General features: G+C 35.8%; 1 protein-coding gene across 2 annotated transcripts in view; it reads right to left on the bottom strand.

Moving 5' to 3' along the window:
- Positions 1–27,853, bottom strand: part of TBCK (TBC1 domain containing kinase) — a 97,056-nt gene that overhangs the window by 42,069 nt on the left and 27,134 nt on the right. For both annotated transcript variants that reach the window (XM_069459202.1, XM_069459203.1), the window contains exons 5-19: positions 27,700–27,773; positions 19,912–20,053; positions 16,848–16,908; positions 15,565–15,626; positions 14,904–14,965; positions 13,588–13,736; positions 11,537–11,675; positions 10,092–10,191; positions 8,462–8,511; positions 8,145–8,274; positions 7,023–7,121; positions 5,545–5,607; positions 4,898–5,024; positions 3,638–3,688; positions 2,088–2,171 (exon numbers count right to left, since the gene is read on the bottom strand). In XM_069459202.1, the coding sequence (XP_069315303.1) occupies positions 2,088–2,171; positions 3,638–3,688; positions 4,898–5,024; positions 5,545–5,607; positions 7,023–7,121; positions 8,145–8,274; positions 8,462–8,511; positions 10,092–10,191; positions 11,537–11,675; positions 13,588–13,736; positions 14,904–14,965; positions 15,565–15,626; positions 16,848–16,908; positions 19,912–20,053; positions 27,700–27,773 (1,393 nt within the window). The remainder of the gene's footprint in view (positions 1–2,087; positions 2,172–3,637; positions 3,689–4,897; positions 5,025–5,544; positions 5,608–7,022; positions 7,122–8,144; positions 8,275–8,461; positions 8,512–10,091; positions 10,192–11,536; positions 11,676–13,587; positions 13,737–14,903; positions 14,966–15,564; positions 15,627–16,847; positions 16,909–19,911; positions 20,054–27,699; positions 27,774–27,853) is intronic.

Here is a 27,853-nt window from a genome sequence, read left to right as displayed (position 1 = left end):
CAACAAAGTGAGACTCTGTCTCAACAAAAAAAAAAAAAAAAAATAACTTTGATTCTAATCCTATTCGTAGGGTTCAGTTGAAATGTGAGGAGTGTTTGTTTTCATTTTTTCCATTCTTTCTAAGTTACTATTCTTGCTAATTTACTATGTAAATTGATCTAAACAAGATTGTGGTAACAATCTACGCAAGGGCAAGTAACCATCATATTTTTATTCACTAAAAAACCAAAATTAATACATGTCAATGAGCTCAATTTCCTTTTCTTTTTTTAAAGTGAAATGATGATACCTCCATGAAAGTTTTCCTTTAATTAATTACCTCAACTCTCTCCTTCAATAAAATAATATCTATTTTTCAATCCAATTATTTGGTGAAAATAACCTCTAAAAATAATGTTTGTTTTGCTTTTTCAGTTTTAAAATTTCTTATGTTTAATATTTCAAGAAATAGTAACTCTGGGAAGCCGAGGCGGGAGGATAGCTCAAGGTTAGGAGTTCGAGACCAGCCTGAGCAAGAGCGAGACCCCTGTCTCTACTGAAAAATAGAAATTATCTGGACAACGAAAAATATGTAGAAAAAATTAGCCGGGCATGGTGGTGCATGCCTGTAGTCCCAGCTACTCGGGAGGCTGAGGCAGGAGGATCGCTTGAGCCCAGGAGTTTGAGGTTGCTGTGAGCTAGGCTGACGCCACGGCACTCACTCTAGCCTGGGCAACAGAGTGAGACTCTGTCTGGAAACAAACAAACAAAAAGAAATAGTAGTAATTCCTTGACATTCCATCGGTACAAGAAGTCTTTCCTTATTTTTCTCAAACAAAACTTTGCTTCTAATGTTCACATGTATTTTATAGATATTTACCTATAAGCAACATCACATATTTTACATAAAAGAACTTCAGGTCAAAAAGAAAAGAGGAGGAGGTGCTGTATTTCCTGATAAAGCCGAATTACTGATCTAACGTGAATTTTACCCATGCTGGATAAATAATGGGTATCCAAGTGATACTTTTTCTTGACCTGGTATTTATTCTATTGCAACAGAATTCATTTTCTCTATTGTCTCACCTCTTCCTCTCTGAACAAAGAGATACAATTTACATCGGCTTCAAGAGTGACAGATCACAGTGGAGACCTAGAACATAACTGAAGGACCCAGGAAACTTCCGGGTTTAACTTCTCTTCAGCTTTTTTATTTCTCCTTCCAGTTAGTGACTGTGTTTTTATAGTCCTAATTTACTCAGAAGCCAGCGACACATAACATTAACAATCATAAGCATTCAACTGTATATTGATGAAAGCATACAGTTCTTAATTTCTAAACAACTCCTCCTCTCCAGAAATTCATGCCTCAGGCAATTCTCCATAACTAAGCTCCAGTTTATTAAATATTCTTATTTGAGCCTGATAAAAATAATTACTATATGAAATTACATGGCTAATTAAGGAATAAACCTACTGAAGAAACCTAATTCATCATGAAAACATTTTCCTTCTGTTCTGCCAATGCCAAACACTGATGGCTGGATTTATATGATATGTGGTTTTTTTTTTTTTTGAGACAGAGTCTCGCTCTGTTGCCCAGGCTAGAGTGCTGTGGCGTCAGCCTCGCTCACAGCAACCTCAAACTCCTGGGCTCAAGCGATCCTCCTGCCTCAGCCTCCCAATTAGCTGGGCCTATAGACGTGCACCACCACGCACAGTGCATTTTTTCTATTTTTAGTAGAGACGGGGTCTCACTCTTGCTCAGGCTGGTCTCAAACTCCTGACCTTGACAGATCCTCCCGCCTTGGCCTCCCCAGAGTGCTAGGATTACAGGCGTGAGCCACCGCGCCTGGCTGAGAAGTGTTTTTAATAATCTACTTACACAATTAAACAATGTCTAAGCTTTTTACTAATTCAGGGCAAGCATGCTCCATGGTGAAGCATTTTGTAACTCTAATTGTCAGGGACACAAATAGTAGTAGGTTTCAGTGATGGGCCATCACCATGTTTTACTGGGTCAAAATCATAAATTTAACTGGGTACTGGTTACTTTTGATATAAGCACTTTCCCTGGAAAAAAAAAAAAAGGAAAGACATTTTCTTACCTTGTATTACATGTGAGTTGTCTTTTAAGAAGAAGTTATACAGGTATTTGGGAATAAAAGCTGACATACATGCGTAAGCCAGGGCTAAGAAAGAATGAAGCAAAGGCATATAAAAAATTAGTTAATACGGTAAACAACCAGTAATAATTCACTCACTTAGCACACATTCCTTGAGTTTGCTATTAATTAACAGTTAGGGTAACAAGTGCTGGAAACACAAATTAAGGGGAAAAAAGCCTCTGAACTTTAAAACAGAAAATATTTTGGACGACAAAAGATAATCATCCTATACCTTCAATTTCAAACTACTGTGGCAATCATTATCCCACAGCAATAAAAACCTTTGTCACCTGAACTTTATGTTTTTATAAATTTCTAAACACAATCATTATTTACAAGCTATACAAATCTCGCGACCCTTGATTACTGCTGATGCAAACAAGAGTCTGTGAACTTTGAATTTCGGAATACTTGTTCTATCTGGGTGACAGACACACATATCACTTTGACTCAAACTATACAAAAGTAATTCATGTAACCAAAATGTTTGTACACCCGTAATATTCTGAAATTTAAAAAAAAAAAGGAACATTTGTTATAACCTGTATTTGCAAACACAGACCCTTTACTATTCTTGGGCCAGTATGAGTGATGATAATTGGCTATACCTAACTAAACCCAGCAAAAACTCTAGGCTAATGAGTGAGGGTATCAGAAAACGGTGGATTTTAAAAACCATTCAAATAGTGAAATTTCAGTTCTCTGGGATTACACTAGATCTACTCAATTCCAGAAATCTATGCATATTCTGACATGAAATAGAATTTGAAAAGATGGAGATTCTGAGATTAGGCATCTATACATTCAAGTGATGTATGGTAACATGTTCTATATGTGATATCAAGGAATGGGAATTTGAGTCATTTGAATTTATCAAGTATTTACTGAAAAACCTACTATAAAAAAGTTATTACAGCAGAAGGGTAGAAAACAGAAAACTAGTCATTAAAAAAAACTGTCAAAAAAAGGATTACAACATTAGTATATAAGGAACTAGAACGCAAGATAGACACAAATTTTCTAAAATATAAAGTGCTGTATGGGCCTAGGAAAGAGAATAAGAAAAGTCTTCATTAAGGAGGTGGTGTCTGAAATGATGACAGGCTTCAGAGATATAAGATTAGGTGAAAATGTAGCAAATATTGACTTCTTTACAAATTCTTTAGAAAGTATACTTAGCCTAAAACTAATCTCAGAAGAAGTCAGAGGTTTCTCCACTTTCATAAAACTAGTCACCAACGTAGGTGAATGCATTTAGAATAATCAGTCAAATCCCCACCAAATCTCTAATTACAACTGGGTCATAAATGAAACTATCCAGTAATAAATTAATCCTTCACATCCTCTAAAATGAGTCTATCAGATTATTTCACAGAAATCTCCTAGGGAGAGAGCAAGAACCTTAAAACGAAAACAAAACCATTTCATGTTTGAATCAAATATTTTAGAATCATATGCACAATGATAATTTAAAGTATAAAGAGGCTTACCTTCATTGTTGAAATTTAGATACAGAAATGGAGCACAAAGTGAGTCAAGACCTAAAGTGGAGGGATTGGGAGACAGAAATCAAATGAATATAATGTAACAGAACTGTAGATATATACCGTATTTAGTTCTTTGCATTTCCTCCAAATGGATTAAATGTTGTAAGTATTAGTATAACCCATGCGGAAACGCGTTACTTCACAAGTTACTGTGAGAAGTGAATGACAGTATCTGGCATGTGGTAAGGGTCCAATACAAATCAGTTATTATTATCAACATTATTATGAGCTGAAGAAAGAAATACACTAATAGAAAAATATAAGGATGTTAGGAGGCTTTGGATGTGGTCCCATCTCTGATGCTACCGTATGTGATCTTCATAATTATTTATATTTTTCAGACATGTTTTCTCATCTAAGAGATAGAGAGATTTGCCTGATATGTTCTTTAGCCTTGGGAACATGAAAAAAAATCCTTCAAAAACTGTGAAGTGAAATACAAATATATGACATATTTCTTTTATTGATAATGTTCATACGGTATCATGCTGAAAGAATGCACATAAATCTACCTATTAATATAATTGTTAGGAGAATATCAAACACCTCTAAGATGAACAGAACAGAACTAAGGAAAATAATATCTTTAAGGATGGCCAGTAAGAAATAGAGAATTAAATTATAAAAGCAGCTGCTTATAACAACACATTCTAACACAGGGCTGGGTGGAATGAGTTTCACATTCACGACTTTACCAATGACCACAAAAATAATAATGGCAAAATCTAAAAATCAAAGATCTGGACCATGAAAGATACAAAAAAAAAAAAAGACAATAAATAAAACGAAAGGTTTAGGGTGACATCTTATTATTTAATTCCTAACCATGCTAAGAATAAATTGGGAATCATTAACTGTAAGAGTCTCAACTAGCCCAAAATTATTTAACTATTTGCAAAAGCATTAAAAAAATGTATCCACAAAGATTACAATAGCAGCAAATATTTTTTTCTGCTTTCCTAATGAATATGATGGCAAATTCCTTCATTTTAAATATCAAGGATTTAAATAATATCTTCTACTAGGCAGTTAAGTTTAAAAAGAAATTCTCATATAAACCTCTCGAAAAATGAATCAGAGCTTTAGTATTGACTTTTCCCAAAGCCAAGGATGTTATGACATTTTGTTTTAATTTTTAAAATTGTCAGTCATGCGATAAGCTCCTCATGCTCCAAGAAGAGTCTTAATAACCAAAAAAGTTACCTTGCCAATACACAAGATCAGGATGAGACACCACCCAGGCTTTTAATACGCGTCTAAACTTTGCATGACCTTCTGGTGACGACAGCAGTTCGTCGTATTGATGACAGCGAGGAATGTCCACTTCAATCTGTTAAAATAACAAAGCAGTGAGGCGAAGCTGTAACAGAGTGATCCCCAATAAACCCTTAACTCTTACTCCTTGACTAAATAAGAAGAGAGACTAATACGAATTTCAGAATAGACGACCTCCATCAACCTAGTGTCTAATGTTTTCCCATTTTTTATTGATTTTCTGGAGACACCAGAGAAGTTGTATGTGTACTGAATCAGGGGAAAAAGACTATTTCTTTTGAAAAGGAGTGTATTTCAAAAATATCTTCTTTTACAACCTTGTCTTTAAAAAAGAGCAAACTTTTCAGATAAAGAAATACAATTATTAAAAAAAAAGGTCACCGGACAGAAATTTCTTTAAAGTGCTGTTCTAACTCACTAAATTACAAGAATTGTGCTCACTCTAACACTATCTGTACACGGCAGAGGCTAAGCACTCATAATGAACGAAAGAAAATCTCCTCATGTCTTCCTAGAATTTAAAGATTTGGCAGAATTATCATTAGGTTGCTTTAAAAAGAAAATCTGAGTCATACTTGTCTATCTGTAGGAATCGGAGTGTCTTTATCAATTGCTTCGTACTTGGCATGAATAGCCCCCTGCAAACAGCAAGAGAAGATGCGTTAATTCACCATGGCCTTAATACAACTGGCAATCTAGAAAAATCTATTTTTATAAATATCTATCTTTGAAAACCTACCCAACTACGCGTAGGCACATTCAAACCCAAGGCACACCTCGACTTGAGAGAAACTCTCTACATCTTTAACGATCAGGGATGAAGGTCTGTGATAAGAGACAATTTGCCCTTTTGCTGGGGCAGACCTTGAAGGTCTTGCGTGAGTCCCTTGGCTACTGAGGATGCTTGGCCAACCACCACCACAACACAACCTTGTTCTCTAGTCACTGCTCTCTCACAAGTGACGACTTTCATGAAGAGATAAATTTTTGGGAGGGAGGTGGTTCTACAAGAAATTTCCCTGTTCAAGTTGGCAATGAAAGCAAAAATAAAATAAGACTGTTCAGAGGAGTGGTAGTCCAGCACCACGAAACGGAAGTTCAGGATAAACTAAAGAGCGGATATCGTGTAATTATAGACTCATTAGGGGTTAACAGGGTCACTGACATTTTTACTATTACAGAAGGAATAACCGAATTAACTACTTCAAATTTTGATCCTGTTCTATAAGGACCCGGCATGAATTCTGGCTTATCATTATGGTAGAGAAAGAGCCAGAAATTTGGGTTCAAGTTCTGACGTTATTTACTATATCAGCTTCTCTGGGACATCCACCTAATGGGAGTCGGACAATGGATACCAAAGTCCTCTTGGACTTCAGCGTCATGTGGTTCTACAATCTAATGATTCTAACGTACGGTACGGAACAACAGGCATTCTTGTAAATTAACCAACCCAACTCTAGGGTATTTATAGATTCTCATCCAGGGAATCAGGAATGAAGAAAGGAAATTCTTCCAATGGAGAGTTGAAAAGGATTAAAAATAGTTGAAGGAATTAAAAAAAAAAAAGAATGACAGAAAGTAGCTATTTCTCTTGGCAGCACAGTCCAAGTGGAACAGGTGTGCCAAAACCCACTAGATCACGTTAGTGATTTTGACAAGACACAAATTGGACTGAAAGATTGTTTTCAAACTTAGAACCACTTATAAATAGGCAATTATATTCCATAATGAGCGTACTTTATAAATAGGACTATCTGTAACTGATATATATTCTTAGAATATTCTGATTTTAAAATTAATCAAGATATTTTCTGTAAGCACCATTAAATCAAATATTAAACAGCATTAAATCTAACAAACCTTCAATTATATTTTTTATTCTGTTCTTTTCCTGCATTCCTTTCAAATAAAATTGCCAAATATTCTAATGCTCACATTTTACTATATAATTTTCTAATAACTTGAAAAATATATATTCGGAAAGCCCTATCCTTCTGCATCCTTTCTTAGCATCATTAATCGACTTCTAACCCTCTCTTTTCTTTCTCACCTCAACTCCCAGCAGAGCAGCCCAGGTCAAACCTCTCATAAGGGGAGGAATGTCAACTCGTGCTTCTTTCCAGATTTGATTTTTTTTATACGGATAAGCCTACGATATGAAAAAAGAAATGAAAAATGTCTCAAATTACCAAGTACTATATTTTAGTCTAGACAGTCAGAATATACCAGCGATAAAGACGAAATGATCTACAATAAATTTCAAAGTATCTGTAGTTACTGTGTTTGGTATTATTAATACATATATATATAAGCAGTGGATTGGACTCCTAAGCAACCTGCAAAACTTGTACAATATAATCAAAAACAGGAGCTGATTCTCCATGTTTTTTAATCCCTTCTATTTTGTGCTCTGGAAGGATTTTGAATGAGTCAGATGGAGGATGATAGTACCAGCCTCATATGGGTTAAAAAAGATAATGTTTGTAAAGCACTTTGTAAAAACATGGTAATAGAGAAAGTGTTCAATGACTATAAGCTATTATTATGGCTGTTTCTATATCTCACATATAAATTTGTCCTTTTATAAATTTGTATTTTAGGAGCAATTTCTAGAAGAGAATTATTAGGACAAAGGATACAGATGTTAAGGTTCTTGATATATATTCCAACTGCTTTACAAAATATTTCAGTCTATTCACATTTATTCTCAAAGAATGAGCGTTCCAATTTCAATGTATCATTGTTCACTTTGCTAATCAGTATACAAAAAAAAAAACAAAAAAAACACCCTATTTTGTTTTTTCACTCCTAGTGAGAATGAACAATTTGAACAGATTTACTAACTGTATTTATATTACTTACTTTATCCATTTCTCTGTTTCAATATTGGTTCTTTTTCCTATTGCTCTTTAAGTCTTCTTTAAAAAACAAGTATAGTATTCCTTCATCTAACATGATTTTCCATACATTCCCATAGCATATTCTTACTTTTTAATTTTACTTACTATGAACGTGTACAATTTTTATAACTAAAGAAAATTAATTGGGAAAGATAGTTCGTAAGGATTAGCCTTCTCTTGACCTCACGATTCCCTGAGGATTACCAATGAAATTAAGCGCATGCATGAGAGAATTACGTATGGGCTACCATTTTACACTTTAGAATCCCTACCTTCAGCAGCCTGTCAAAGAGAATAATTCTGTTTAGCTGGTACTCTGTGTCCCTCTCTCTGATGATCAAAGGCAGAGTGGCAGCTGCAGACAGTTCATTATTGCTGTTTGAGTGAGGTAAATTAGACTGGCTGTACAAGAATAACAAAAGCAAAAAAAAAAAAAAAAACTGACCAATAAGTACAAAATTTTAATAAACCAAACCACCATATTTTTATGTTCCATTTATGAAATGTTTTTTTAAAGAAAATGTACAAACTTTAGAAATCTAATATTAATAGAAAAGAACAATAAATGTAAAAATGGGACTATACTTACTCATCTTCAAGTAATGGGTAAAATGCTTCTCCACCAACATCTTTTAATCTCTATAAATTTAAAGACAAAATATTTATGTATAAACATCTTTGGCAGCAGCATTGATCTGTATTTAAGAGGAAATGTAAACATTATGTATTTATAAAGGTACCAAGAAAAATAAAAAACAGAATCTAAAAATTAGTTCTTTTTTTTTTTTTTTATTTCATCTTATTGTTATGGGGGATATAGAACTGCAGGTTACATACGTTGCCCATGTACCGCCTTTCCCCCCAAGTCATCATAAACATGCGAACATGCCATGCCTCTACTGATTAAGGTTTAGCTGTAAATAGCTTTTCATTTTTTGGTTGCTTTTGCCTCTAGGTATCACTCATAAATGTTAGATACCCATCATGGTGTTTTCCCAAACACAACTCAGAAATACCCTAACATCAGTATAAAACTTAATAGATAAAATATTTTTAAGTTATATGAAGAAAGATGGTTAACAAGAGGTACCTTTTCATGTATCTATTAATTAAAAGCCCAAGTCAGATTTATTCTTGCCTTGGCGTAATACAAACTAAGTCAAAAGAAAAGGTGCTAGGAGAAGGATTCAAAAGAATTTCTCACATCATACTTTGAACATGTATGACTCAAATAGCTGATAAATCAACTGACAGAATTCAACTAATTATTTTTTTTCAAAAAGTCATTACAATAAATGTGGCTCCAAATAACATTGCCATGATTAAGGTATCTGTCAAAAACATAAGCAAGCAGGCAGCAGTAAAATGAAAGTCTCAGCCACCCCTCATCCTGGGAGGGGTGATTAAAGTCAATGCCATCCTGCCTGCCCCTCTGCTCTTCAACTTCCAGCTTGAAGGCAGAGAGTTTCTGCTCCCCTAAGGATTGATATAGAAGTTCAAGCTCTGTGCGTAGCCTGCACTGATGTCTCTTGCTTAGAGTCACTGTGCATCCACGTGAGTTACTCCCAGAATTTCTAAAGTCAAAGAAAAATCTTTGACCCAACACTGAGAATTTGGCAAACACTGGGTCTATGCCTGGCTCTTCTCTAAAAACTGATGTGCTGTGTACCTACTCTATTTTGGTAAAACTTCAGGTTATTTCTTTCACAGGTCAAAATTTTAAGTAAAGAAAACTTTCTTAAGTTTTACTGAATCATTAATTCATCTTTTTAAAGTTTGGTTTTAGTATCCTCAATGTTATGGATATTAAAAATATCTTTTCTGCTTGTCTTTTCTAATTAAAAATTTAGTACATTAAAGATAAAAAAGGGGTGAAAGTACTTGTGTAGAAAACATTTAAAGTAAAAACTATTATTTAGTTTCCATATTATTTTAAGACAAAATGTTACCAAATAAGCGGAGAAATGAGAAAACTTATCCGATGATGGTGTAAAGATAAACTGATAAAAATCATTTTTGTCAACAACCAGACAATAGGTATTAAGGTTGAAGTTGTACAGATGCCATTTTCTAGCAATTCTACTCTGGGGCTTATATCTTACAGAAGCTCTCCTATATTTTATGAAATCAGGGAGAAATACAAGGCTTCGTGTGTATCTGTAAGGCTTAATTTTTTTGAAAAAAGATCTGAAGCAAATTTGGCAAAATATCATTCTTACATTTCTTAGCTGACACAATGACAATGTCACAGTGGTATCATCTAAAAGTGAGCTTCTATCTCGACCTTGCCCAAAGCTTTCACCATCTTCAAAGAGAAAACTGAAAAGAGATTTTAAAAAAATAATTATAATAAGAACACAAAATCTAACTTATTGTTCCTAGAAAATAAAATTTATTCCAAATTACCAATCCCTTTATCAACAAAGAAGTAAATTTTTGACTGGATGTTTAATAAAAAAACAAATGTAATTGCTGGTTGAGATTTCTTCAAAGTCTCATTTTTAGCTATCTCTTGAGTTGGTAGGAATTCGGTATTTAAGTATAAAGCCCTTCAGCAGTAAAAGGGTCTCATTTATAACTCTTGGTTCATACAGGCTCCATGCTAAAATTACTCTGCTGACACTGAGAAAGTTTACATAGGTGAAAAATGATAAAGGGAAGAAGAAAGAAAAAGCACATTCTAGGGCAACCTTATAGGGGAAAGAATATTGAATAATGAATGGATGAAATTTGTTCAGAATTTCAGAGAATTACTTTTAAGAATCTACATATCCTTCAAACCATTTCTTCCTGCAATTTCCATCATGCTATCTCTGATTGTCTATTTAATTCAGCGTATGAGTGGTATCATTGAAGTTAGTATTTAAAAAAAATCAGTTTAAGAGAGAAAAAAAGCTGAAAACTAATGATCTATCAAAATAATCTATAAGCTTAACAAGTGCAAAAAAATGATGAGCAGATGATTTCTACAGTTACCTACAAAGATCAAATTTAAGTCCTAAAATCTAAAATTAAAATACTAAAGCATTGGTAGAAGCTCAGGAAAATCAGGTTCCTATTTTTATGAATATATATGAATAGCAATGTTACAGTAATGACAACTTTGGCCTAGGTAACTTCCAATTTGATTTATAGCATGGTTATCTTCTCATGCAGATTTGCAGATTTTTTTCAACACACTAAGCACAGTGATGATCTCTAGGACATGCAGTGAGGCCACACAGTTCATTTTCATTTATAAATGTATTTGGAAAAAGAACATAGTTCTTCCTAACAGACATACTAACCTAGTTTTTTAAGTTGACTCCCTTAAATATTACTGTTCTGATTTGTATACTTTTCATTAACATCGATTATTACTAGATATTCCATAATGCTAACTTTACTTCAAATAGATGATGAAGCAATTTATTAAAAGATATTATTAAAAACATTAAAAAATGTTGATGAGAACTCTTGCAATCAGAATCTCTAGCCAATCAAATGAAGTGTTAACTTCCAGTTGCTTCCATAATCACTTAGTTGGGCTAGCCACCAAAAAAAAAAAAAAAAAAAAAAAAACAAAAAAAAAACACCAAACAAAAAAAACACCCAACCAACATTTTTTTCTAATGTTATTACCAGACATGTTTTTTCATTTCCAAGAGAAGTTTTCTTTCCTTACTTGGGGAGTGTGCAGATGGGTGGTTTAGATCGGATGATTTCCTTGTTGACAAGCTCTTTCTCCAAGTCACCTCCAGCCAAACACCAAAGGTAATAAACTTCTTCAATGGATCTTTCTGCCAGGTAATCACTGTCTATATCTATTAATGGCAAATTAAAATGAATAATAGTGATTACATTTTCTGTTTTTATTAAAATTCAATAGGTAATAACTGCTGACATTCTGAAAAAAGTAAAAAACTAAAGAACAGACTTATGGTTTCTGGTGCTGACTGTAAGGAGCTTGAAGTTACTACTCCATCCTCACAAATAAAAAACTGAACAGACTGAAAAATCAACAATTCTGGGATCCGTAAGAGCGGTGAGGATACAGGGCAGACCCCTGCCCCTAAGACTGCAGAGACAGAAAGGAACATACGGGGAGTCCCGGTTCACCGAAGCCCAGACTCATGAGCGGAAAAAGCCTCAGGAACCAGTGCCGGACAGGAAAACTTGAACTATGACTGAAAAATTGCTGGGTGCCCAGAGAGAATCTAGTCCTAGGCAGCACCCTCACACTGTTCTTAGTTTTCCCTCCAGGAGTTTGACCAGATTCTCCCAGCAAATACTAGAGAAAAAATGCCCGTGTGCTTCTAGCAGTGGGAGGAGAAAAGGAACCATTTTAAAATATGACTAGCAGGGTTTTGGGCAAAGCCTGCCTTCAGGAGAAACTAGTTAGCTAGAGGCTAATTTGCTGGGGTAAAATCACAGCCTACCTGAGCTGGGGGAAGGGAAATGCCCAGGCCCAGCCAGCTCTAGCCTTCTACGTGGTGGTCGAGTGTGGGGAGAGGAAGCATTCTACAGTCAGTCCTGTGACGAGGTCTCAGTGTGTGAGTGAACATGTCCTTCTAGACTGAGATGCTCACAGGTGCTTCCTTGCGCTGAGTGTGGAACAGGATGGGCTGGAGTTAGACACTTCCCTTCTTCTACAGGCAGGTATGTCGTGACTGGCAGATTCTAATTTTTGTGATGGTTTGAATGCTCCCGGCTGAAAATAATACCCTACTTAGAGTGGCTTGTACAATCAAGACATTTATTCATCTGTCTTAATTAAATCACAGGTACAGGACTGCTAGGGGACCCGAACTTGGCTCCCTCTGACCATTTCCTGCATTCAGAAGAGAAGAAGATGGTGAGCCGCTGTGGTAGCGCCTATCTTGTCATGAAAGAAATTTTTTTCCTAGAAGACATCCTCATGCTCAAACTTTCATTCGGACCCCACTGGCCAACTCTCTAGTTCACAAGCTTACTTCCTCTAGCGAGGGAAGCCAGAAAAAGGAAAATCTGAAATTTTTACCCTTTATAGTAGAAATATAGAATTGGAACTTTTACCCTCTATATTGGGAAAGGAGTAAGGGCAGAAAAATGCACTTGATTGGGCCACCAACACACACTGTCCCGTCTCTCCTGTCTCCTACCTCTTCTGAAAAGTCTTTCTTGACGTCCCAGACAGGATTAAGCACTCCTTCTGCTGTGTTCACCTTGACCTTCCTTTGTCACAGGGATTAGGTAACTAAATCTTTGTCTGCCTTCCCATCTGGCAGGACTTGGAGGATGCAGTGTGTGGCACGTAGTAGGAACTCAATAAATACTCAACTGAAGAAGCATGTCCAGTGAACATTTTCTGCCATGACGTACGTCACGATATCTCACTCGTGTCACTAAACCACATATTCTGAGAGCCGTAATCTTCACACAAGAATGAACACCTAAAAGCTGATAGTTATGCTCTTCAACATGCAGAATATAATGGTGTGGCCTTCCTATCAATGATAGGATTTTTAGAGATCATTTGCAAATTATATGGACTATATCAGCAAATTAAAGGATTAAAACATTAGGTCAGCTATATTTTAATCAATTCCTGAATCATCTCTTAATGCTCAATTAATCATCCATACAATCTCACTTATGCGATACATATTGTTGATAAACTCACAACTGAAACTAGGATAAGGAAACATTTTTGAAAAACAAGGCTCACGTTGTCGCCTACGTTTCGTTCACGGTTACCTTTGCACAGCTGGCTGATGTCCTCGGGCAGAGTCAAATCTGCACATCTCAGAGAAGACGAGAACAGGCCGGCGGGTTTGGTGAAGGGGGCGTATGAAGGTGACACTTCACTGAACACTTTGTCCTTCAGCAATTCATCCGGGGTCGGCCTAGAGAGACACATTTAAAACACAGAGCCTGAATGAACGTCATAAAAACTTTCCTAGAATACTGGCACACATTCAAGGGATAGTTGAAAGTCTTAACTACCTCGTTAGCACAGAAAATAATAACGCTCTCCTTTGCAGTGTCTAAATGTATACCTTTATATAACAATCAAATGACTGTGGGTAAACACTGAAATTTTTTTTTTTTTTAACTTTTTTTGTACTTTCTATACCTCATGATCTATCGAAAAATCGTTCCTTAAGAGCTTTTGCATTTTTTATAATACTTTTTCCCTGACAAGCATGCACCTGCTTTACTGAATATCTCAATTAAAAAATAAATATGTAAACTAATAATACCTTTTAGGCTTTCTTCTTATCCTTTTACTTTAATGTAAAATATTCACCCAAAACTACTATTCCTCTCTTCCTAACATGTCTTGATAAAGTTGTTTTTCTAAAGACAAATTAGAATACATGATTTTCAAACATTATACACTTAAGGGTTTGGGAGTAATTGTATGACAGACAGCGACAACAACAAAAGAAAGTAAACTGATACAACTTCTAAGAAATCCTTTTCTATCATCAGCAATTGTTAATTTACCTCAACATTTATCTAAGCTCATTGCTATAATATGTATCACCAACAAACTTTTGTTCTCATTTCTCTGACATTATCATTGCATCTAGGAATATCTACTTTCCACACGTGTAGCTGATTTTCTGCTTGGGAGCTAGGAAATGAACTAGTAACTTCTTTTGGTATATGCCAACTTTCTAACCATAGTTCAACTTTAATTACTTTTTCTTTTTCTTTCCTTTTTTTTTTTTTTTTTTAGACAGAGTCTCACTTTGTTGTCTGGGCTAGAGTGCCGTGGCGTCAGCCTAGCTCACAGCAACCTCAAACTCCTGGGTTCAAGCGATCCTCCTGCCTCGGCCTCCCAGAGTGCTGGGATTACAGGCATGAGCCACCGTGCCCGGCCTACTTTTTCTTTTAACAAAAAATTAAAGCCTTAAATCACTCACAGTTACGATACTTATGTCAATCATGTACTACTATAGATACAAATATATTTAATCTATTAGTGTTATAACAAATAAGAAAAAAAATAACTGCTTATATACAAAGGATTTCAATGTACTCCCCAAACCACTAATAGTACCAACCTCTTAGAAGGATGAAAGGTGAGGCACTTCCTCAAAAGATCTATCACGTTTTCAGGAAGCTCCTGGTAAATAAAGAGAGAAAATAATGGCCTAAAATGACCCATTTTAGCAACGTATTTTACTCAAATGTTTGCTATTCTAGAAGAGTTGATTTTTTTTTAAGTTTTTATTTGTATTTTATGCAAATTTATATCAGTCACTCTATGAAAAAGCAAAGACCTAAAGAGAAATAAGCATGGTTTTAAAATACTTGCTATTGGATCCCAAGCGTGCGAAATAAGCACATTTTCATGAACAGACTGTTTCAGCTTCAACGTGTCTCCCCCCAAATGCAGGTGTTGAAACTTAGGGGCCAATGTGACGGTGCCAAGAGGTGGACGTGCAGGAGGTGATTCGGTCACGTGGGCCCTTCCCTTCCGAATGGGGAAGAGAATTCAGGAAGGAACCGGCAGTCGCCCGGCTCGCCCGGTGAAGACACAGTGTTCCCCGCCCTCAGGGGGACGCAGCCCTCACCAGACAACCAACCCGCTGGCACCTCGATCTCGGATGTCCTGGGCTCCAGGACTATGAGAAAACACATTTTTGCGTCTTATAAATTACCCAGTCTTAGGTATTTTGTTAGGGCAGCACAAACAAACACAGACACAGGTTAATGACAAACCTTTATGGTGTCTAGACAACCGTGCTCTTCAGCCAGAACAGTTACAGTGTCGTCTACGCAGTCTATAAAACAGAAAAACTGTGTGATAAACGCTGCTTTTCTCATCTAGCAGACGAACTGGGAAACAAATTCTGACCCACATTTGTTAAAAAGAGTAATGCAGTTTTGGAACTGGAAATACTAAAAACCTCGTGATTTTGTTAAATTTCCTTACATGGTTTAATAAAAATAAAGACCTCAAACACTGAATATTAAGGGAATTACAGATACTGAAAGAGCTACTTAAATGAGATAAAGCAGTTGTTCAAAGAGGTAAAGATATTCTTTCCATATATAGATAGAGCCATCTATTTATAGATATACCTATCAGTAGGTATCTACACACACACACACACACACACACACACACACACAGAGTTGACCTTTGAACACCATGGGTTTGCACTATGTGGGTCCACTTATATGAGGATTTTTTTTTTAACCAAACAGTATTCACAATGTGAAACCTGTGTATACAGCAGGCCTACTTTTTGTATACGTGGCTGCACGTGGCCGACTGTGGGACGTGAGTATGTGGGGATTTGGGAACGTGTGGGGGCTGGAGGGGTGTCCTGGAACAACGCCCTGTGCATACCGAGGGCTGACTGTGCATACAGTGTGTGTGTGTATAAACTTTAAAGAAGGCTTTATTGTCTTTTCACAATTGCAAGATTAATTTATTTTAATTATATACAGTTTGGAGAATGTACACACCTTTCTACGGGAATTTAAGGTATAAGTTTAGTCTACAGACCACACTTCGGAATCTCCAAGACTCATTAATAGCTGCATTATCAATCTTTGTAATTAAGTGTGGTAAATCTCATAAAATTTTACGCAGTTTTACTTATAATTCATTATCTCATATTTATTAATACTTTCATGCACATATTCTTATTTGTAAACCCTCTTAGCCTGGATACTAATCTTTCACATGAAGTGCTCTATCACCTTTTTCTCTCCTTTATTACCACAAATGCTTAGACTTATGCCACTTTAAAGTAGATTATACAAATTTTTATTAATTTGAATTACAAATGTTTGCATCTATATACATGAAAAAAATATGAGCCTGTTATAACGAAAAATAAACCTTCTTTATAAGTTGTTGTACACACTTTTTCTTAAATTTAGAAACTTAAAGCGTATTCACTATTTCAGAACACATATTCAATGTGCATATTACTAATAGTTACTAAAGATTACGTTTATAGTTGGCAGATAATCAGTTGCATGACACTTACCCAAAGTAAGCACAAATTTTAGTCTTTCAGAAATATCCAAGCTCTGGAATAATTTCCTTCCCTAAATAAAATGAAAAAAGAAATTCTCATTAATATTTTCATCTTTTTTCCAAGGAGGTCTTTTTCGCCCTCATAGCTCAAACTGATTTTACCCAGCATCTCCATTTACCCTCCAGAGGTTTTATTGGATTTTTAAAGTGAGCTCCACTAAAAAATATTACTGGTGAATGAACATTTTAAAAAGTGTTACATAATATTTAACATTTAAATATTTCATATACCTAAGGATCGTTATGTTTTAGTTTGATCTCAAGCGCTGTTCACTTTTGAGGCTCACACATACCCGGATGTCTAGAGGTATTCCAGGCCACCAGGAGTATTATTTATGAAGAGACCAACACACCTCCTGGGAAGATTCATAGTACCTTTTCATTGACCCAACTAATTCTTATTTATATGTTGTAATTTAGGTGGCAGTTTAGAATGTTCTCCATGACACTCCTCTCTCCTCCCACAGTAAGTTCACGCAGCCATCCTTTGTGCTCCGATAGCATCTGGCATATGTTTTAAAGACACACACATTATAATTGTTTCCTTGATAGTCAGCCTCGGGAGGCTCCCCGGTATGGAGTCTGGAGTCAAACACTTACACTTTCAACAATTATGATTTGGACAATGATTATGTGCCAAGCTGACTCTTCTATAACCAAACAGTCACATAACTGGGCAAACTACTCAAATTTTTGAGACAGAGTCTCACTCTGTTGCCCGGGCTAGAGTGCCGTGGCGTCAGCCTAGCTCACAGCAACCTCAAACTCCTGGGCTCAAGCGATCCTCCTGCCTCAGCCTCCTAAGTCGCTGGGACTACAGGCATGTGCCACCACACCCAGCTAATTTTTTCTATTTTTAGTAGAGACGGGGTCTCATTCTTGCTCAGGCTGGTCTCAAACTCCTGACCTCAAGCGATCCTCCTGCCTTGGCCTCCCAGAGTGCTGGGATTACAGGCATGAGCCACCAAGCCTGGCTGATAGCGTGTCTTTTTCAAACTTCATTCCTTGTTACATTTGTCTTGATGTCATACACACAGTAAATACTCATCAGTATTTGCAGAACTGAATTACTCGTAAGATGTACCCAGATCATTCCTAAAGAGTTTAGATACATGTGATGGTAATAAAAAAGAAAAACCATTTATGTCACATTTACATTTATATATACTTAACATTCCAATAAAATTTTTCATTTAATCTGTGATTTTAGAGAAAAATGAAATTTACTATTGTTTCATACCACCAAAAAGTAGGAAAGTAAAGAATCAGAATCTGGTATTTTCCCTTAGAAATAAATCAATGTCAATATATAAGCTACCACGTTATGATTATTTTATTATGAATAATAAAAGCTAACACTAATAGACTATTTGCTATGTAATACTTTGTATTAAGTACTTTATATACATTATTTCATTTAGTTTTCCCAACTTCATAATATATTACGAGATACCATTATTATTTACAGAAGTGGAATCCAAGTCTTGGGAAGTTAGGTTGATCACCCAAAGTCACACAGCTATATTTTGCAGCATCAGAATTCAAACTCAGTTCTCTCTGACTATAGAAGCTTATCTCTTAACTATTATGTTCAATACCTTTGCTATTGAATTAGTTCTTAAATATGCAAAATGAAGAAAATGTAAACATAATTCTTAGAGATGTTAAAGATAAATGAGTTCATATTTTCACGTTTTGAAAATGCCTTGGAAGACAGAAAAAAATAGATGAATAATCAAAATTTCTGCCTCAAAAATCTCATAGTCCAAGTAAAGTAGACAAATGTGATAAATGCCATAGCAAAACAAGGAGAGGAGAGAGAGCATCCAATACTGGTAGGTATTTGGAAGATCAATAGATTGTTAGTTTTCCCTCCAAACCCATGTTCCTCTTTTTTCTCAATATTTAGATATCCAGCTAAAGATTGTATTTCCTATTCTCCCTTGTACCTAGAGTAAAACTGTCAACTAGTGAAGAGGGCAGAGATCATCTTCTTTTTTTTTTTTTTTTTTTTTTTTTTTGAGACAGAGTCTCACTCTGTTGCCTGGGCTAGAGTGCCGTGGCGTCAGCCTAGCTCACAGCAACCTCAAACTCCTGGGCTCAAGCGATCCTCCTGCCTCAGCCTCCTGAGTAGCTGGGACTACAGGCATGTGCCACCATGCCCGGCTAATTTTTTCCTATATATGTTTTAGCTGTCCAGATCATTTCTTTCTATTTTTAGTAGAGACAGGGTCTCACTCTTGCTCAGGCTGGTCTCGAACTCCTGACCTTGAGCGATCCACCCGCCTCAGCCTCCCAGAGTGCTAGGATCACAGGCGTGAGCCACCGCGCCCAGCCTCTGAGATCATCTTCTTAAAGACAGTTATCCTGAACTCACCCCTCCCCTTCTAGCAAGAAAAAGTGATGAAGAGAGCAACTTTGGAGGCCGGTGTTGAGACGGTGGACCCATCCGTGACCGCCGCGGTTTCTGCAGGACGTTGGAGAGCAGAGCTCACCCCGCCTGCTCTGGGCTGCTATGTGAAGGAGAAGAAAAACACCTATGCTCTGTAAGTTACTGGATTCTTAACACTTTTTGTTTTTAAAAGCAGCTTAGTCTTTTACCCTCCAAACAAAGACAGGGGATATCTGGGGAAGGTCTCATCGGAAGCCAACATACAAATTGAGCCTTACAGGGAACATAATAGGAGAAAAGACGGTATTTAAGGAAAAATGAACACCAGAAGGGAAAGAGGCCAAGAACATATAAAAAAGGATAAGCAGTAAAAGTGTAAATGTAAACGTTTCTAGAGATACCAAAATAATATACATTTAGTAAAACTTAAATTTACCAAAAAATATGCAAATTAATTATCAAACGGGAGTTTCTAAAAAGTCAAATTGAGAATTAAGCCTTTTCTTCTCATATCTGATCAATTTGCACAGCAAAACCTAGTATTACTAAATAACTTTCCTCTCAAAAGGATTATTCCAATGAACACACAATTTCTATTACTTTAGTATTTCTTTATACATACCACACAGAGCTCAAATAAAATAATTCCAAGAGACCACACATCCGATTTTGGGCCAGAAGGCAATGGCTTTTCACTGGGCACATGATCCGTGGCTTTGGAAATTCCTTGTGCAATTACCTCAGGTGCCAAGTATGACGGGTACCTACAAATGATGTATTAAAATAATGAATAATTGCAACAGTACACTTTTACTATCGGTGTGGGAAGATCTATGTAAAAGTCCCATGCAAGTAAATTACAACCGTTGCTAGGAAGAATTGTAAACTAATCATCGCAACAGAGAGGCCTCCAGGAATCAAGAGTAAATACACACGAGTCTCTAATAGTTTTAAAACCGTCATGTCTGGCCAGGCGCGGTGGCTCACACCTGTGATCCTAGCACTCTGGGAGGCTGAGGTGGGAGGATCGTTTGAGGTCAGGAGTTCGAGACCAGCCTGAGCAAGAGCAAGACCCCGTTTCTATTAAAAATAGAAAGAAATGATCTGGACAGCTAAAAATATATAGAAAAAATGAGCCTGGCATGGTGGCGCATGCCTGTAGTCCCAGCTACTCGGGAGGCTGAGGCAGGAGGATCACTTGAGCCCAGAAGTTTGAGGTTGCTGTGAGCTAGGCTGACACCACGGCACTCTAGCCCGGGCAACAGAGTGAGACTGTGTCTCAAAAATAAAATAAAATAAAATAAAATAAAACCGTCATGTCTGTCTGCAGTTCGTTCTTTTCTCTGCTTTCCTGTTTCTGACATGTTGTCTTTCTTGCAGTCCTCTAGGTTTCCGGGTATGTTTCCTTGCTCCTCATTGCCTATCTTCTCTTAATACTAAATCATCATTTAAAGTACATTTTATCTTTAAAAACAGTATTTATTATTTTGAGTAGGAATGTCAAAGTTATAAAAATACAGACTGAAAAGACTCTCCCCTATCTCTGCGCCTGTCACCCGCACATATTTACGTATATATAAACCTGTCCACCCATTACCTCTGCCCCACACGGTAGAATACTATTATATACCTTGCTATATACCTTTTTTTCCCATTTAAAGTATATTTTAGAGATCATTCTTTAAAAAACTAAATATAGAGTTTCTGCATCCTTTTTCGAAACTGCCAATAATTTCATTGTATTGATACACTTAATTTATTTAGCCAGACTCTGATAAAGGACAGTTTGGAAGTTCTATTCTCTTGCTATTACAAATAATAATGAAATGAATACATTATAAAGATTCCATTTCCCACAAATAAACGTATAGATGACAGATAAACTCTTAGACATGGCGCCGTAAGGTCGTACGACATGTGCATTTGAAAATTTGATGTATCACATCACTGGCCTGCTGGAGAGGCTGCACCAATTTATATTCTCACAAGCAACATGTGAAGGTGCTTATTTCCTCACACCCTCACCAGTGTGTTTTGAAAACTTGTTTTAGCAAATATTGAAAAATACAAAAGACAGCCTATTAAATATCAGTAAGGTATAAACAATAAAGCTTCAGTGAACACTCATGTACCAAGAAGCAGTTTAAGCAAAAGACATCAGATTATGACTAAAAGTCCCTTTCTGCTTCTCCCTGATTCTATTTCCATTCCTATCCCACAAAAGGAAAAGACATCTGGAATTTCTGTGTTTATCATGTCCTTGCATTTCTTTACAGTTTTACCATATGCTTATATCTCTAAAAAATGTATTGTTTAGTCAAGCATATTCCTGAACTTCATAAAATACAGGAATAAGGCTGACTCTATTTTGCTTTTTCAATCAACATTATTTATTTGAAAATGTCATCTATCTTGTTGCATGGAGCTGTATGCCATTAATTTTTACTTCTATTTTATGAACATGTCATAATTTATTTATCCATTCAGATGTCAGTGGCATTTAAGTTGTTTCCTGTTTTTTTATGATGATCAATAACGTTGAACAGAATATTATGCGTGTGAAAGCTTCCCAAGGGTGACAACCTAGGACTGGATGTGTAGGCCACAGAATACGTGCACTTTCAACTTTACAGCATTCTGCCAAATGTTTTCCAAAGGGAGTGATACCAACCCATGTGCCCATCAGCCAGTGGATGACAGTTCCCAGTGCTTACTGCTTCGCCAACACTTGATATTTGACAGACCTTTTAACCGGATAATCTGGTGGGTGAAATCTATATGTCATTGTGGTTTTACTCTGCATTTCCTTGAAAATTAACGCCATGGAGGTAGATATTCATACGTCTGTTAGTCACTTGGGTTTGCCGTTGTGCGAGGTGCCTGCTTTTGCTCATTTCTCTAGTTGTGCTGGGGTTCCCAAGACCAACCCCACGTTTAGAGATTCACTAGATGGACTCACGGGACTTAGCGTAGGTGCCCGCACAGCTAAGATTTATCACAGTGACGTAGCAAGGATACACAGCTGGATCACGAGGGAAACAGACACACAGGGAGCACTGAGGAACCTATACACAGGTGTCTGTCTGCTCTCTCCCTCCTAGCAGGATCACACAGAACACACGCCGCCCCCAGCAACAAAAATGCAGCAACATACGTGTGATGTTTCTGGCCAGGGAGGTCCCTTAAGAACGCACTGCCCAAGGTTTTTACTGGGGACTGGTCACCTAGGCACTCTGCCTGGCATGTACAGAGATTCAAGACCTCAAGAAGAAAAGCAAATGTTCGGCATAAACCACGCTGTTTATGCGACCAGGCACGGCAGACCAGCCCCTACAGTTAGGGATCCGTGGGAACATTCCTGAAATCCAAGTTCCCCGGTGCTGGCCAGGCGCAGACCTTGCAAAAGCAGGACTCAGTCTCCCAGGACAGCAGCCTCAGGTCTTCTATGGCAACCTTTTACTGCACAGTTTTTCTTTTTCTTATCGTTTTTAGAGAGTTTATAATTCCAGGCACTAATTCCTTTTTCAGTAATTGTGTCTTGAAATACTTTCTACCACTTTGTGGTTCTGTAAACTTTTCCTTCTCTTTATGGTATCTGTTCACGAATGAGAAGTGCGTAATCTTCCAAGTGAGAAGTTTGTCATCTTCCAAATGATTTTTTTCCCCTTATACTTAGTGATTTTGTCAAAATGATGTTATTTTCTTGAAGTTCGATAGTTTAGTCTTTTAAGTTTTTTGATCCATCTAGAATCGATGTTTCATATGATGTGAGATAAAGGTACAACTTTCTCTTTTTTCCGACATGGATGATTAACTGAGTCCTGTTCCCCTTATTGAAACACCTTTTCCCCCCAGCTACTTTGCAGGGCCAGCTCTACCACGAATCAAAGTCCCACATTCATGTGGGTTTGTTTCTTGGCTCCCTCTTTCGTTCCACTGGTCAATTTGCCTAATGCTGTACCATTACGCTATTTTAAACAATATTCTATTAAATATATTTTATGTAAATAAATACTGATAACGGCTAGGACAAGCCCTCGAAACACACACATACCTTTTAATTTCTCTTCAGGAGTGTCGAAGCTCTTTTAAGATGTTTGTTCTTCCTTGTACACATTTTAGAACTATCTTGACAAGCTCTCTTTCACACACACAGTTGGAATTTTTAGTGAAAACAGACCAGGCTGGGGAGAACCAGCCCTTTCCGATACTGACCCTAACAATCTATAAACGTGGTGTATCTCCACATTTATTTAGGTATTCTATGTCTCTCAAAAAAGATTTATATTAATATTTTTCTGTACAAGGGAAATGAACATACATGATTAGATTCTATAAGATACTCATTTTGCCTGTTCTATATCTTATGTGATAGACTATACATGACATATGAAGCTATATGTTTTTATGTTTCATATACTATATAATATTTCACAGACAAAAATTTAACTGCTCATCTAAATAAAAAAAACTCTCTGAGGGTACTAGTGTATCTTATTCATTTTTAGAAACCCTCTGCAACTACCAACAAAATTTAAATATAGGATCTAGTTTTGCTGAGGAAAAAAAAAAAAAAACATTTCCTATCAAAATGCCAGTTAGGACTACCTTATAAACAAGAATTTATAAGTTACACTGTAAACAAGAATTAGACATACTGGCAATTGCTAAATTTGAATCTTACTGCCTTATGATAAAAGAAATAAAAACGGTTTCAGAAGATAAATGAAAAATGAGGGGAATTCTGCCTTACTTATTATACATGTGCATGCCCTTTCTGCATTTATTGTCAGATTTAGTCAAGGGCACCATAACCTGAATTTTTAAATTCAATTAGATTAAATTATACCATCCTGCAATAATGACTGTAATTGAAATGTATTTAAGCGTGTGCAATGTCTGTGTAATACATGTAAAGTAGGCACTCAAATGTCACTTCTATTTCTCTTCCTATCTTTTCCTACGGCCACCTCCTTGCACTATCACTGCCAGGACTTCTTATTTACATGTAAAACACAAGTCAATTTAGTTAGGAAATATAACAGCTTCTAATGAGTAAATTTGGTTTTTAACTGTCTTTTCATTTAAATAGAATGATGGCAGTGAGATCGATATTTTCTTTTAATTTGTTCATGTATCTGTCTCAGACAAAAGTTTACCTTATATTATTTTGCCCTCAGATGATCACACTGCTCTTCTCAGTGTGAAATCTCTAGAGACATCTGAAGTCCAGTGAAACCACCACTGGACTTGATGTTATAATACTTGTGTTCTAATTTCGGTCCCACCAAATATGCTACGTGTGATTTGGGTTTCTTCATCTGCAAAATAGCAATAATAATGCCTAACTCACAAAACTGTTATAAATATTAGTGAATACATCACGATGTTTTATAAAACTGAAAAATGTACACAAGTGCAATGCTGTACTTTTATCACCTCCACAGTTTATCTAGAAGGCAAACTTTATTTTTATTCCCGATTTCCAGCACATCTAACCTCAAAATCATAATGAAAAGTCAAGCAAAACTATAGGTATATTGTTATGTTAGAAACTTCTGAAAGAAGAACAGAGGTAACCTTTACTCCAAAAATTTTAGTTTCCCTTTAATCAAAGACAGAAATTAATAAAAGAATCGTTCTTTAATGTAAAGGTCATCTTTCAATAACCTTCGCTTCCTTGGCGTAGCATTTTAACACTCAAAGACAATTACCAGGACTTGCTGTGAGTATGGCTGATGAGGTAAATATAAGTAGCTTTCATCGTCTGTTTGATGTTTTAACAAGGTATTAAGCTACTGGCCAACTGAAATAAATGCCCAATTTCGAACTCTTTACAATATTTGGAAACAGATGGTAACATTTTACTTTGTTGTTCCTTAATATTTGTCTTTTGTATCAACCATAAGCTTCTTCTGGTGTAAATATTTTCTTTCATGCCTTAGCTGTTTGATCGCTTTATTTTTCCTGGCTAATGTTTCACATTTTGCTCTTTGATATGTTCTGGTAAGCCCCTCTGGGTCTAAGACTTCAAAGCCAGCCAGACCAAATGGTAACACTAGACCACCTCTATCCAAGCTTTTAAAAATTCAAGTGTAGTTCTTCAAAATGCTTGATATGCTTTAAGAAAAATCACCTCTTTTCTTGTATTATAATATTTAAAGCACCTTTAAATAAAAGTCAAAAATTTTAATTTTGGTTTGTATTATGTTTTGGAGTTCTCTCTTACACAAATTGATTTACAAAAAAGGAAGCAGCAACAGAAGTCACATTTACTACAGTTACTTAAACGTCACTTTATAGGCAATTATTACATGTGACAAAGCAGCTAGAGGCTGACTAAAAACTTACTTTATTCAAAAGAGGTTTTATGAACAAATAAGAAATTATAAACTATCTTTACAAAATATCATTTCCATGCTTATGAAAAAGATGGTAGCTTATAATATGGAAAACTATAAGATTATGAATTTATGTACCTCAATAAGCTGGCCATCGAAACAGAAAATTCTCCCATTGAACAATGAGCTTCTTGAGGACAGGAACCTATCCTATTTTTGTATATTCAACAGGAAGAAGAGAAAGTTCTCTAAATGTTTCCTTGCTGAATAAAGTCTAGTACTATTAGCTGTCTTAACTAACAAAAATTTTAGGTGAGAAACCTATAATCTATGTTATAAAGATAAAAGGGCCATTTACATGTGAGGCTTTTCTTCAAACATCTAATTACATATTTAAGCAATATTATGATTCAAAAACACACTCCATGACCCCGTATCACAATTGTCAGTAATAGTGTGATAGAACTGATTTTAGGAAGCCCAAAGAGCAAAACACAAATGGCTATTATCAAAACCCACCACAGTACAATTTACAAAATATGATTAAGGTCTCTAGGTTAGATAGTAATACTGTATCAAGTGCAGTTGCCTTGTTTCAAAAATTGTTCTGAGATTATCTAAGAAAAGTCTAAGAAAATTATATTAGAGAATACAAACTGAAGTATTTAGGGGTAAAGGACCATTATTGTTCACTAATTACTCTTAAACGATTCCAAAAATAATTATTATACAAATCCACACATACATGTCAGAGAAAAAAGAGAGAAAGCAAATGTAGAGAAATACTAACATCTGGAGAATCTGATGAGGAACATACAGAAATTCTTTGCAAGACATCTGCACCCGAATGTTTACAGCAGCACAAGTCACAATTGCAAAAATGTAGAAACAACCCAAGTGCCCATCAATACATGAGTGGATTAATAAAATGTGGTATATGTATACCATGGAGTTCTACTCAGCCACAAAAAACAATGGTGATCTAGTACCTCTTGTATTTTCCTGGATAGAGCTGGAACCCATTCTACTAAGTATCCTAAGAATGGAAAAATAAGGACCACATGTACTCACCATCAAATTGGTTTCACTGATCATCACCTAAGAGCACATTTAGGAATAACACTGATCGGGTGTCGGGCAGATGTGGGGGGCGGGGGGGAGGGGATGGGTGTATACATATATAATAAGTGCGATATGCACTGTCTAGGGGATGGACACATTTGAAGCTCTGACTTTGGGGGAGGCAAGGGCAATATATGTAACCTAAACTTTTGTACCCCCACCATACGTTGAAATAATAAAAAAAAAATAAAAATAAAAATAAATTATTTGTACTATTTTTGTAATTAAGAGAGTATCTAAAACAATGTCAATTTAGATAATCAAAAAAGAAAAGAACTATATTATGAAAATGTTTAAAAACAATCACACAATAACTATAATGCAAAAATCGATATCAAAATATCTACTTGAGTATGGCAAGAAATAAACTTCCATTTCTTTCTTGGAGGGCAACATACATCTGGAATTCCATATCAGACGTGATTAAATAAACCTCTTTGAACTTAAACATAGATTTCCAAGTATGGAATTTATCTCATTACCTCTAATATCCACAATGACTCAACTTGAATCTTAATATACCATCAGATCTTAGAGAAAAGAGAAACATAAAACATTAAACTGAAAATAATGTTTAAGAGTAATATTTTTCAGTCTTGTGATGCACACACATTATCATTAATTGAGAATCTGGTCAGCCTTCTTGCCTTAAACTTATTTAATTCTGAATGAAATCCAACTAATCAGGAAGTATTATAAGGTAAAGAAGGTAAATAATCTGTTAGCCTCTTTGTCAATTCAATGAATGATCAACAGCAGGGATCTTTAGGATGCTAGAGAAAAACTGTCCACTCTAAAAAAGTATATGGAAAATGAAGATGTATTAATAAAAAAACCTGTTTTCATGTCAAAAAGCATGATCAAAGTTATTACTAACAAAATATACATATTATCAAAGATTATAACATTTAATACAGAACTGAAAACAGAAGAAAACATATCCTTACCCTATAGGGAAATCAACATCATCACCATGAGCCGTCATGTGATAAAGTCCAAATTTAGCCAATTTAATATGTCCCTGTAATAGTAAAGAAGAAAAATCACTATGAAATATTTTAGTATAACTGGGATGAAAAATCATCATTATACAGTTTATAA

The sequence above is a fragment of the Eulemur rufifrons genome, chromosome 26, assembly GCF_041146395.1.
Source record: "Eulemur rufifrons isolate Redbay chromosome 26, OSU_ERuf_1, whole genome shotgun sequence".
Taxonomy (NCBI): domain Eukaryota; kingdom Metazoa; phylum Chordata; class Mammalia; order Primates; family Lemuridae; genus Eulemur; species Eulemur rufifrons.
This window is presented reverse-complemented; position numbering and strand designations above follow the sequence as displayed.